Consider the following 13,125-nt stretch of genomic DNA (forward strand, 5'->3'; position numbering starts at 1 on the left):
TCCATTTATAAATTCACAGACAAATGCACATCACAAATCAAAGCAGCCTTTTAATTAGGATACTGAACACATACACACCTTTAACCCTTTGGCTCTATTGATGGCCCTTAAAGGTCTTAGTACCCTCAACACCCTGAGAATCTTCACCACTGAGATGGTACTAGACCTGCAATCCAGTAATACAGTCCAATTATTGGTCTTGACTGTATATTAATTAAAAAAAATGAAACCAGTAAAAACATTAACATATTTCATTTTTTTTTTTGATCAACAATATTCACAATGTCTTTCTTTAACTACACGTTAACATGTGAGGTAAGTTGCTTTATTTGTCACTAAAAAGAAATGAGTCATTCATTCAGGAATCAGTTAGACTACACTTGTCACGCTGGATTTGCTACAAAGAATCAGCTAATAAAAGTAATTTGTTTGGGAATCATTTTGAGTACATTGGTCATGTTAAATGTGTTTTTGATTCACTAAAAAAACTATTAATAAGAGTAATTTATTCCAGAATTATTTGGACTACATTGGTCGCACTATGTGTGTCTGGTTAATTAAAAGCTACTGTCTCATATGAGTCATCCATTCCGGAAACATTTGGACTATGTGGGTAACGCCGTGACTTTTTTGTTCAGAAATTGGATGACCTGCATGCTGTGTGTTTCTGATTCGTTAAAAAGAACTGGCTAATAAGAGTCATTCGTTCAGGAATCCCACTACACTGGTCATGCTGTATGTTATTGATTCACCAAATAGAATCGGGTCATAAGAATCATTCATTCACAAATTGGATTACACTGTTTGTACCATACATTTCACGCTGTAGATTCATTAGTAGTGTTGACAAATAGTAAAACAACCACTAAATAATAGTGCAGATAATGTTCATCAGAGCAAAAATGCATGTGTGTGAATGGTTAACTAATTGTTTATGCTTTATTTGACGGGCTGTCTTTTAATATCAAATATTTATAATGTTCCTTGTTAGAAACAAAAAATGTCTTTGTCAAAGTGAGGATAGCTGCTTTATCCAACAGAGAGTGGGGGTGATGAGGTATACTAACAATTAATAGAGCATAAAATTATTGAACTTACTCCATGCCCATGGACAAGAGGGAAACACCCACAACAATGAGATCTAGAATATTGAAGGAGTTTCGGCAGAAAGAGCCAGGATGCAGGAACGCTCCATAAACCGTCATCTAAAAATACACAGGTCAATTCTGAATTACATGTCAGGCAAACCACAAATCTGAAAGTTAAATAAAGTTTACAAGCATGTTACCTTCAGCACAATCTCAATGGTGAAGACAGTCGTGAAGACAATGTCTGCATAAGCCAAGACCTGTGAGATGAATGAACGAGCTCAAATTTTAATGAACGGATAACTAAAAGTTCAGTCAAAGCAATACAGTAATCATAATGTTGGTACCTTGTTTCGGAAAGAACGGGGGTCGATGGGGTCTTCAGCAGCCAGGGAGATACTGCTGAGGAGGATGAAGAGGAGGATGATGTTGGTGAAGGTGGTGTGGTTGATGATCCTGTGAGAAAGCTTCCGAATCCTTTCAACAGAGAGGATCAGTTACTAACCACTGACAGCAAATCACTAACACTTAATATTGAGGAAATTTGTTAGGCACAGTTCAAGTATAGTTCTAAATTTAGTTTCAACATCGTATTAAAAAACAGGGCATAAAGTCTAACTTGTTTTGTGGGCCAAAGATGAAAAAGGAGCTGGCTTCGGGCATGGGCACCACTGTCTCCTTGAGCTGCAAGTCGGCCATGGGTCTGGGTCTGGGGCTGATAGGGATCTCTGGTTCAACTTCCTCATCATCACCTGAGCAGGGGTGAAGGATTACAGCTCAGTCAACTCAAAAACGTCACATACATTCACAGATCTATGTGCGTATTTGTGATCCACTAAGATTTTGATTAGCATTGATGCTGTACATATCATTTAGTTTTGGACAGCTCAAGAACCACATGAAAATAGCCAGCAGTGTGGTTTGAAATGTGCTCCATAAATGAGCTTGGAGGCTGGAGCTAATAATACATTTTACTTATAATAGATCAGCTATCTTTGAACTTCATCCGTTACATGTTTAGAGATGTAGTGATTGGAGTGTCAGCATTTTATGAAGTGCAGAGCTCTTAGATATTATTAAAACCTTACCTGGAAAGTCTGCGGGAGGAAAGGGGTCCTTCACTTCATTAACATTTGATTCAAACTCATCTATTTTGAGCTAGAGGCAAACACATGATAAAACTGGTTTAGCCATTTGAATTTGATGTGGCCGATTGAAGATCCAATGTGCTGTTGCATTTGGGATAATCTTGACAGTGCTTGCTAGAAGACCAACTAGTAAAGCATTGCAGAAACTTTATCTAAAATAAGCAATGCTTTGAGGTGTCAAACATACCTTGGCTGTGGTGGACATTCCCTCAGCTTTCCTGGCCTCCATCAGTCTCTTAGCCACCAGGGCCTTCTCCTCCTCACTCTTCTCTGGCAATATTCTTAGTAATATTGTAAAATATTATTACAATTTCAAATAACTGTTTTCTATTTTATTACACTTCAAAATGTCATTTATTTTGTGCATGCATTACTGTCAGTGTCGATAGTGTCACATGTCGATAGTGTGCGATATCACAATTTTTGATCGTAGACGATAAAATGTCTCCACGATCTGCTTTTGAAGAAATATCGTAGTATCGTGCTACAGTGTATTCTATCAGTTGCAGTTCTGGCACCTGCTTCCCAACATACTTTACAATGCGACGTACATTCACGTCACGTGTTAACGCAGAGGTTGAGTTACACTCATGGTATACTGCAATTAACAAAAGTTCATTATATGAAATGCACTCTAGGGGTCAAACAACTAAAAATCAAGTCAGGAATCTCGGTGTAATTGTGGAGTCAGACCTTAGTTTCAGTAGTCATGTCAAAGCAATAACTAAATCAGCATAATATAATTTCAAAAATATTTCAAGAATTAGATGCATTGTTTCCAGTCAAGACTTAGAGAAACTTGTGCTTTCATCACCATCAGGGTGGATTATTGATTAAGACCATAAGACAGTTGCAGCTCATACAGAACGCTGCTGCCAGGATTCTGACAGAAACAGAAAATATGAACATATCACACCCGTCCTCATGTCTTTACATTGGCTCCCAGTTACATTTAGGATTGATTTTAGTATTATTATTGATAATAGTATTTAGTATTATTACTGGTATATAAATAACTCAATGCATAGGACCTCAATACATTGCAGATATGCTCACTAAATATCAGATCACTCAGATCATTAGGATCACATCAGCTAGAAATACCAAGGGTTCACTCTAAGCGTGGCGAGTCCGCCTTAAGCTACTATGCCAGCCGCAGCTGGAACCAGCTTCCAGGAGAAATCAGATGCTCCTACAGTAGTCACATTCAAATCCAGACTCAAAACACAACTGTTTAGCTGTGCATTTACTGAATGAGTACTGTGCCACTGTATGTCCGACTGCTTACACTGTTTTTTATTTTGCATCCTCGTTTTTAATCTAAACTGAACTCAAAAGCCACAGAGAATTGGGTAAGAGAGATGAAACCATGCTGATGGCCTGGGTCTGTGTTGGAGTAGTGAGTTTGATGTGTAATTAAACTTGAGGTTCTGTGGGGTGCGGACTAGATTGATTACATTCATAGAGCTTTCGAACAAATGGGTTTTTTGGGTGCGGACTGATGGGGCAGTGAACCCGAGGTAACCCGTGAGTCAGTCCTAGAGCTCCTCCTGTTGATTTTTGGGGACAACCTGGTCAATCGGAGACGTCCAATAGATTTCTTAGGCACGCCAAAAGCACACTACAGACACCGTGTAATCACCATGGGAAAATCTCAGAGTAAAACTGGGAGTTGTGAAAAATAGGATACACCGGTATTTTGCCAGATGTGAAGTTTATCTATGTATCATCTTTTTACTCTTTTAATTTAACTGTATCATATATCTCTTTTAATTTCTTTTATAACTGTTTTAATTTTCCTTGCTTTTATTTTAATTTTAATTCCTTTCTGTAAAGCACTTTCAATTCAACAACTGTCTTGGTTGTTCACAGGTGTTTCTTGTTAGTCATTAGTCTTGGTGTATAAATAGCCCTCATATTTCCATTGTATCTTGTCTAGTTTTGTTTGTGTAAGCGTTGTCGGTGAGTCTCATGTAACCAAGTCAAATTCACGTTTTTTGTCGTGTCGTGTCTGTGTCCATGCCGGTGCCGGTGTCCGTGCCGGTGTATCCCCACCGGTGTGTTAGTGCCCGTACTGGTGTCTGTGCCGTTGTGTCCTTGTCGGTGTGTCCTTGTCGGTGTCCGTGCCGGTGTCCGTGCCAGTGTGTTCTTGTCAGTGTCCGTGCTGGTGCCCGAGACGGTGCTGTGACGGTGTCCGTGGCAGTTTGTCTGTGCTGGTGTGTCCATGCCGGTTTGTCCGTGCTGATGTGTCCGTGCCGGTATGTCCGTACCGATGTGTCCGTGTCGGTGCTGGTGTCCGTGCCAGTTTGTCCATGTCCGTGCCACTGCCCGTGTTTGTGTCGGTGACCGTGCCGTTGTGTCCGTGCCGGTGTGTCCGTGCCGGTGTGTCCGTGCCGGTGTGTCCGTGCCGGTGTGTCCGTGCCGGTGTGTCCGTGCCGGTGTGTCCGTGCCGGTGTGTCCGTGCCGGTGTGTCCGTGCCTGTACTTGTGTCTGTGCCGGTGTGTCCGTGCCGGTGTGTCCGTGCCGGTGTGTCCGTGCCGGTGTGTCCGTGCCTGTACTTGTGTCTGTTCCGGTGTGTCCGTGTCGGTGCCGGTGTGTCTGTGCCTGTGTGTCCGTGCCGGTGTCCGTGCCCTTTCTGTGCCGGTGTGTCTGCGTCTGTGTGTCCGTGCCGGTGTCGTGTCCGTGTCAGTGTGTCCGTGCCGGTGTGTCCGTGTCCGTATGTCTATGTCCGTGCTGGTGTGTCCGTACCGGTGTCGTGTCCATACCAGTGCCGGTGTGTCGGTGTCCATGCCGTTTCCATGCCGGTGTGTCCGTGCCGGTTTCTGTGCTGCTTTGCCATCACAGTGCCATCATTGTTCACAGGTGTTTCTTGTTAGTCATTATTCATTAGTCTTGGTGTACAAATAGCCCTTATGTTTCAATTGTATCTTGTCTAGTTTTGTTTGTGTTCTCGAAAAGAGTAGGGGTGTAAACCCGGTGTCCTGGCCACATTCCACCCATTGGCCCTTGCTAATCATGGCCTCCTAATAATCCCCATCCATTGAATTGGCTCTATCACTCTCTCTCCTCTCCACCTATAGCTGGTGTGTGGTGAGCGCACTGGCACTATTGTACTGTAGCTGCCGTCGCATCATCCAAGTGGATTCTGCACACTGGTGGTGGTTGAGGAGAGACCCCAACATGATTGTAAAAAGCTTTGGGTGTACAGAGTAGTACATATGAAAGCACTATATAAATGCCTCATTCATTCATTCATTCATTCATTCATTCATTCATTCATTCATATTGGTATGGTAAGTCTATGCAGTGTTATATTTTTATATTTGTTTATTTAATTTCTTTTTTGAATGCTTCTTTTAAATACACCTACTGCAGCTGAAAAAATAAAGCACTATTTATTTCATGTGTATATTATATGTTCTGTATATTTAATGTGTATCTTCGTTCTTATCTTTTAATAACAAATAATGACAAAGATTTTTATCTTCACCACTTTGGCCTAAATGTCTGTCATTCTTTTTTATTTTAAATTTTGTTACCTTGTTAGGTCACTTGCAAAATAATAAAACCAACATGAAAAAGAATCGTGATAAAATCGTGAATCGTGATTTTCCTTAAAGGGGTGGTAAAACACATTTTTTCAAAGGCTTGATTGTGTTTTTGGGGTGCACTGTAACATGTGTTCATGCTTCGTTTTTAAAAAATTGCATTAGTTTTCAATATTTTACCTTTATTCTACACTGCTCTGTCCTTCCTTGTAAAAACGGTCTGATGGTTTCCGGGTTCTATGAAGCCAGTCCCTCAAAAATACGCAATGGGCTCAGATTGGTTAGCTGGCCCAGTGTGTTGTGATTCGCTTACCGACTTGTGCACGTTTTTCAGAAACGTCACGCCCCTTACTTAGTTTGTGCTTTGGTGTATTATAAACAATGGCGTCAATCGGACCCAGAGAATGTTAGTGAAGATGATCGAGCAGAACCTGTTCAAGAACGGCTGTTAAATGAAATTTTTGTTGATGTTTCTGTCTCATTTCTTTTTAGATACGCTGTAATTAAATTGTACTAATTATTATAGTATTGCAAAAAATAAGCTTCATATTCATAAACAAGAATTTCATATAATCGTTCTAACAAATTATAATAACGTTACAGTCCTCAAAGGGAATTTTTTTTGAGTAAAGACTGTGGATCTATTGAGAGTGAGGAGTTGTCGTCATTGTACAGAGCCCCTCCCAAAATTAAAGAGCTCTGGAATGTTTTGTTGCGCCTCTGTGAAGTTCTGAAGGCGTTGCCCCTGGCAACCGATAGCATCTCCTACCATCATGGCCGACAGGCTCAGACCCCGCCCAAATCGGCACGTGACTCCTCACTCTCAATAGTGATCGTTTCTGACTGTATGGCACCATTACTTTTGTATTTTTAGAACGATTGTAGCCAAATATCTGTCGCCAGAACTATTAACCCAAAACAAACACTAAAAATTGGCTTTAACGTTACTACAACGTTGGCTTTAACGTTAGCAAAATCAAAATAGATAAACAAGCATGTAGATAAACAAGCATGTAGATAAACAATACATAAAAGCTCTAATCAAAGAATAATTAACACTAATTCCAAGTTCGCTGTTGAGATTTAAAAAAGTTTCTAACGTTAGTGTCACGGAGCGCTCTACGACACCTCCTTCTGGCGTCACCAGATCACTCTCCCCTCCATATTAGGACTGCACCTCCCATCACCATCTGATCACTATCCAGCCCTGCCTCATCCTCATCACTGTCACCTGTGCACACTCAGTCTCCTTTATCAGAACCCTTTCCCCATTATCTTTGCGAAGTCTTGTTTTGCCACGCAGACATTTCCAAGCATTCCTAAGCGTTTCCTTGTATCTGTGATTTCCCTGGCTCCCTGATCTGTGCCTGTTCCCTGGACTCTGTTTATTCCCGTTTGCTGCCCGCCTTGACCTCTGCCTGTTAACGACTACGAGTTCTGGATTGTCCCTCTGATTCATTGTCTGCCTGAGATTTATGTCTGCTCATCTCTGTCTTCTTGTGTGTTTAAATAAAGTGCTGCAAATGGATCTGAACGCCTCTGACTCCACGTTACAGTTAGGTTTTGCAGAGCCAAACAGCGTTGTCATTTGTTTACTTCCTTGCTGCAACATAAAATCAATAATATGAACTATTGCAGGAAAATACATCGACGAAAAATAAATCATACTTACAGGTTGTGGCCCATAAGCACCAGCTTCTGTTCTTAAAGTTGGAACTGCTCCATCTTTCAGAACAAGCCGTTGTGCGAATCCTGCATTGAAAGCTTTCCTCCGTGTGCAGCACAGAGAGCGAGATTTGGGTAATAATAATTTTGAGGGACCTTGTTAAAAATACATTTTAACCATTGATCCCTAACTCCCCCGACCCTAGGAAGGCTGAACAAAGTGAACCTGCAATCCGGATAAAAATAACAGCGTTTCGACGGCATTGCGGCAACAACAGCCTACTAACGTTATACCACAACAACTCTTCTCCAAAGCAAAAATGGCCTCGCCCTTATTTAGTATTCTCGGAGGAGGGTATGTAAATATTGGGGTTACTGACGCCAGCAACCCCGGAGGAATGTCGTGTAGTCCCTACCGGCCGTTTGCTGTAGTCCTTAGAAATTGAATTCTTTAAAAGCAAATATCTCCCTTTGCTTTGAACTTTGAGCGCTGTAACTTTGCAGATATTGTTTATGCTCAAACAGCAACATTACACACTAGCTAAAGTTAGAAAAGTGAAATCGTCTTTTACCACCCCTTTAAAAAAAGGTGATATGATATTTTTGCCATATCGCCGACCCCTAGTGTCACATGATACTTCCGAAATCATTAATATGCTGATTTGGAATTGAAGATTTATTTGAAATTTAAATATTTTATAACATTATAATAGTCTTTACTGTCTCTTTGGATCAATTGAATGCGTCTTTGCTAAATAAAAGTACGAATTTCTTTAAAAAACAAACAAAAAACAATCTACTGTTTTCAAACTTTTGAACAGAAGTGTATGTTTAAATACTGTAGATTTTCTCTTACTTCATGAGTTTCCTTCGGGCTTTCTCCTCCGCTTTCTCTTTTTGTGCTGCTGTCAGACTCTCAGCCTCGGCTAGATTGTCCACAGCAATGGCCAAGAACACATTCAAGAGAACGACTGATCAACAGCTTGTTAAGGAACAGCCCAAACACCTTTATCACAACAATATAACATTACTGGATCTGAAAAACTTCCCACTTAGCAGCAAAAACATTGGCAAATGTACATTTTGTTTTAAGTGCTTTGCTATATTCTTTTTAAAAAACATACTGCATTTCCATTGATCATCTCCAAGCATTTCTGGTAAATGCATACCAGAGACACAAAAATAATGACATGCTTCAGAAGGATACAGTTTCCACAGAAATATAGAATTATGAAGTAAATGCTGACAAGAATTCCTGGGGATTGAGGTCCACCATGAGCCATGATTCCATTGTACATGATTGTGTCCCACTCCTCTCCGGTTAGGACCTGAAAACAAAGGCCAACTTCACATAAACAGCTTCCGTAATCAGAGAACAATGTCAATAAAATATCAGTCGGAGTACCTGGAACACACTGATGAGGGCCTGTGGGAAGTTGTCAAAGTTACTGCGCTGAACCACTCTGTCAGGGAAATTGAATTTCCCCCCAAACACCTGCATACCCAGGAGCGCAAAGATGACGATGAAGAGGAAGAGGAGCAGGAGCAGGGAGGCGATGGATTTCACTGAGTTTAGAAGGGATGCCACTAAGTTATTAAGTGATGTCCAGTACCTAAAGATCAATGAGAGAAAACAGCAACATTGCCGGAGGAAACGGATATTTTGTGTATGTGAGGTCCTTTATCCTCCTGAGACCCTGCGACCTGATATGAGGACATCACATTTTTGGTTGTGTGCAGCATAATACTTAATTCTGTGTAACTGAAACATGTTTTTTCACAAACGAGGACACTTACACTGCCATCTGGTGGGGTCAGAAGAGAAAAAAAATCTAACATAAATAATTTAAAGATGGCGGAGAACACAGGTCACATGTCACGCAGTCACTCCAGACCAAAACGTCCACAAGATAAAAAATCTAAAAACATTTCATTGTTGATTCTTGTTAAGTTATTGTTAGAAATATCTTTCTCCTTCAGCATACAAAACAATAGTCTATGTATGATTTTTATACTAGGCAGCAAAACTGCCACGTCTGTACATTTTTCCTTTTGTGTTTAAGCTAAACATCTGGTATCCATTAAGAGAGGACTACTCAGCCCCTCCTTTCTCAATGTTCGTTCCTTTCTATACATTGTGTGTTTGAAAAGCTCCTAGGATCCTAAGGATCCTGTGGAAATCTAACAGGATACTGCCCATATTAAGAAGCTGTTATATAACGTCTATATGATATCTATGATGTAATGTTTGATTTTATTGGTTAGACTTGTATTCTTTTGTTTAAGACTTTCACTATATAAACCCTAGACAAAGGATATTGGGTTGAGCTTCTACTCCAACCAGCGCTGGTTTATTGTATTATCTGTTCATAATAAAGGACCAAGATTTGGGGCACTTTTCGTTTGGACCATTTCATTTCCATTTCTAACAATTTGGGGGCTCGTCCGGGATTTCTCCAGACAGGTAAGAATTACATTTTTTTTTTTACAAAAGAAAAGGTTGATTCTTCCTGTCTGCTGAGAAAATTTTACCTATAGTGCCGTGATTTTCACCATATTTGGTGAAATTTGTTTGTTTGTCCGTCGTATATGCGGGACGCCTGTCCGTCGTATATGCGGGACGCCTGTCCGTCGTATATGCGGGACGATTTGTCCGTCGTATATGCGGGACGTTTGTCCGTCGCATAAATAAATGCGGGACGTTTGTCCGTCGTATAAATAAATGCGGGACGTTTGTCCGTCGTATAAATAAATACGGGACGTTATCCTCGTGTTTGTGTTTGAACGCGGGAGGAACGGCAGGAAAACTGATCACTTTCCTCCGTTTGGAAATATAGATTTGACACGAGATATTCGGTTTTTCTCTTGCAAATTATATTTCGATTTACCTTTGGTCTTGGTTATGGATAGATAATACATTATTTTATTTTATTATTATTATTTTTTTATTTTTTTTCTCTCTCTCTCTCAGTTTTTCTCTTCTCTTATTTCTCTCTTTATTGGCCAATTTACTAACACAATTAATTTTCTACTGCATGTTTTTTATTTTGCTTTCTATTTGGCCATACTTATTTTTTTAAGTTGCATCACGGAGAAATTTTTGTGTTGATAATGGGGAATAAAATTAGTCCACCGTTAAAAGATGAATCTCCGAAAGACTTTATGATTAGAAATAATCAAGCATTTTTTACGGAGCCATATTTGTCAAATTTAGCTGGCTGGTCAACTGGCAAAACACAATTAGATCCGTTTCCCCGTGACGGCTCCTTCAAAGACGCGGATTTACGCGCAGCAAAAGATATGATTTTTGGAAATTGGGGCGACCCCGATTGGGATTATTCATACATGAAACAATCTTATAAAATATGGAAGGACATGCAAAGTTATTGGAATAAGGGTCCGGAAAGAGTTGTGAACATTGGCAATAATTTGATTTCAAAATATGAAGAGGCTGTGAGAGAGAGTGTAGTTTCTGCCGTCCTTTCTTCTCCGGCCGAGAGAGACAGAAATTCTCTGCTAGGGGAGGGGCTCTCGCAGCCTATGGAGGAGAAAAAAAGGCTCTCACAGTCTGTGGAACAGCAAGTTGTCCCGCAGCCTGTTGTAGCAAAAACCCCCCTACCTCCAAAATACGAGTGTATTCCGACTCTTTCTGAACCAACAACAAATAGATTGTACCCCGATCTGACGACTGCGACTTTGTGTCCTTTTGTTGAAACTTCAGAAGGATTCAAAGTTCATCCGTTGCAAATTTCTGAAGTGATGGCTATTTCTAAGGAATTGCCAGACCCAGCACGGTCGCCACATCAATTTGTTTCGATGCTTAAACGCTTAACGGCGTACAGCCAACTTACTGGTCGTGACTATCGTTTTATTTTGACTAAAACGTTGCCTGCCGACATTACAGAGGAAGAATTAATTGCTGAGGTTGATTTGTTAGACCCAGTGAACGACTCACCACCCGTCCGGAGTATTGTGTTTAAAGATTCGGATCCTGTTGATTTGTCCGACCCCACAAGCGCATTTAGGATCGCTGATTACGGGGACTATAATCCCGACTGGATTTGGGCCAGTCCTGGTAAACTGAAACTATTTTTCAAACAACTGACTGCCTTTTTAGTGAAGTTGTCTTCTGCTAAACAGGACATTTCTCACGCAGCGAACACAAAGCAAAAGGTGGGAGAAAGTCCACTTGCATTTTTTAATCGATTTCGAAATGCTTGGATTCACGAATCTGCGATTCCTATTAATGAGGATAATTGTTTGTTGTTTGTGAACACGTTTTTGAATAACATGCACAACGAGACTGCACAAATGATTCGAATCACTACCACCAACATTAGTAACATTTCTGTTGATGAATTGGGAAGACGCTTGCGTGAACTTTCGTCTGCTGGGGCATTTGACCACTCCAGAGGAAAAGTTCCCGCAATGTTTCAAGTTAGTTCCGCTGTCCAAAATCGCCCGCCACCCAATGACAGAAGGGACATAATGTGTTTTTTCTGTGGGTGTCGCGGACACACGCAACGCTTTTGTAAGAAAAGAGCTGAGAGATTTCAGCGAAATAATGATAAACAGATGTTCAGGCGCTCTGATGGCCCGATGCCAAAACCCCCTCCCTTCATTCCTCCCTCTGAAAGACAGAGACCTGTTTATCCGAACGCATGGCAAAAGCAATGACTGTGCCAAGAAAAGGTGCTGCATTTTTCTGATAACTTTTCACAGATTTCAATGAGTTATGCAAACAAGTCAAATGTTTTGCCCTTTATTGAATTGAATGTTGACCACAAGCCATATGTTTTTTTAATTGACAGCGGCGCCTCCATCTCATCGCTGTCTTCTACTGTGTATGAGGGACCAATTACAGGAAAAAAACTAAATTCTATAGGAATAGACAATGTTCCTGTGGTTTGTAATTTGACACCAACTTTACCAGTTACCTCTAATGATGTACCATCATTATTCAAAATGCATGAGTTTGCAATAATTCCCGATTCTCCATTCTGCTTGTTAGGAAGAGATTTAATGCACAAGATGGGTGTTAAATTGGAATTTGACTCTGACTCTTTGCAACTCATGTTTCCAGCAGCCTTTTCTCTTACGACCGACACAGGAAGTGCTCCCTTCGAGGATGTGTCTGCAACTGAGCTCGGACAGGAAGTTGCTGGGGTAAACCCGAAACTGTGGGCGGCGCATAAGGATGACGTAGGCCTACTCGACATTCAACCTTATGTGGCCAATTTGACAACGAATAGGCCTGTGTTTCAAAAACAATACCCGCTTTCAAAGGAAAAAGAGGAGGGAATTCGACTTCTCATTGATCAGTTTCTGGCTCAAGGCATTCTGGTCCCCACTCATTCACCTTACAACACACCAATTAATCCAATCAGGAAAGCAAATGGTTCTTGGCGCTTAACGCAAGATTTGAGAAAAATTAATGAATTGATAAAACCACTTGCTCCTATTGTGCCAGATGTACAGACTATTATTAATTCTATTCCTTTGGAACATACATTTTTTTCTGTTATTGATTTATGCTCCGCCTTTTTCAGCATTCCTGTTGACCAACGAACACAGCCACTTTTTGCTTTCTGTTTTCAGAATTGCCAATACAGCTGGACTAGATTACCCCAGGGATTTAAGGACTCTCCGGCCGTTTTCTCCGCTGTAGTGCACGCA

At 40.8% G+C, this 13,125-nt stretch overlaps 1 protein-coding gene across 3 annotated transcripts in view; it reads right to left on the bottom strand.

The window, feature by feature from the left end:
- Nucleotides 1-13,125, bottom strand: part of cacna1sb (calcium channel, voltage-dependent, L type, alpha 1S subunit, b) — a 40,744-nt gene that overhangs the window by 11,929 nt on the left and 15,690 nt on the right. For all 3 annotated transcript variants that reach the window (XM_077223359.1, XM_077223358.1, XM_077223357.1), the window contains exons 12-21: nucleotides 8,855-9,062; nucleotides 8,657-8,777; nucleotides 8,306-8,420; nucleotides 2,424-2,517; nucleotides 2,177-2,246; nucleotides 1,708-1,840; nucleotides 1,436-1,565; nucleotides 1,289-1,348; nucleotides 1,099-1,205; nucleotides 79-166 (exon numbers count right to left, since the gene is read on the bottom strand). In XM_077223359.1, coding sequence (XP_077079474.1) covers nucleotides 79-166; nucleotides 1,099-1,205; nucleotides 1,289-1,348; nucleotides 1,436-1,565; nucleotides 1,708-1,840; nucleotides 2,177-2,246; nucleotides 2,424-2,517; nucleotides 8,306-8,420; nucleotides 8,657-8,777; nucleotides 8,855-9,062 — 1,126 coding nt within the window. The remainder of the gene's footprint in view (nucleotides 1-78; nucleotides 167-1,098; nucleotides 1,206-1,288; nucleotides 1,349-1,435; nucleotides 1,566-1,707; nucleotides 1,841-2,176; nucleotides 2,247-2,423; nucleotides 2,518-8,305; nucleotides 8,421-8,656; nucleotides 8,778-8,854; nucleotides 9,063-13,125) is intronic.

The sequence above is a fragment of the Siphateles boraxobius genome, unplaced genomic scaffold (assembly GCF_051911475.1).
Source record: "Siphateles boraxobius isolate OS27281-9 unplaced genomic scaffold, OSU_SipBor_1 9, whole genome shotgun sequence".
Taxonomy (NCBI): domain Eukaryota; kingdom Metazoa; phylum Chordata; class Actinopteri; order Cypriniformes; family Leuciscidae; genus Siphateles; species Siphateles boraxobius.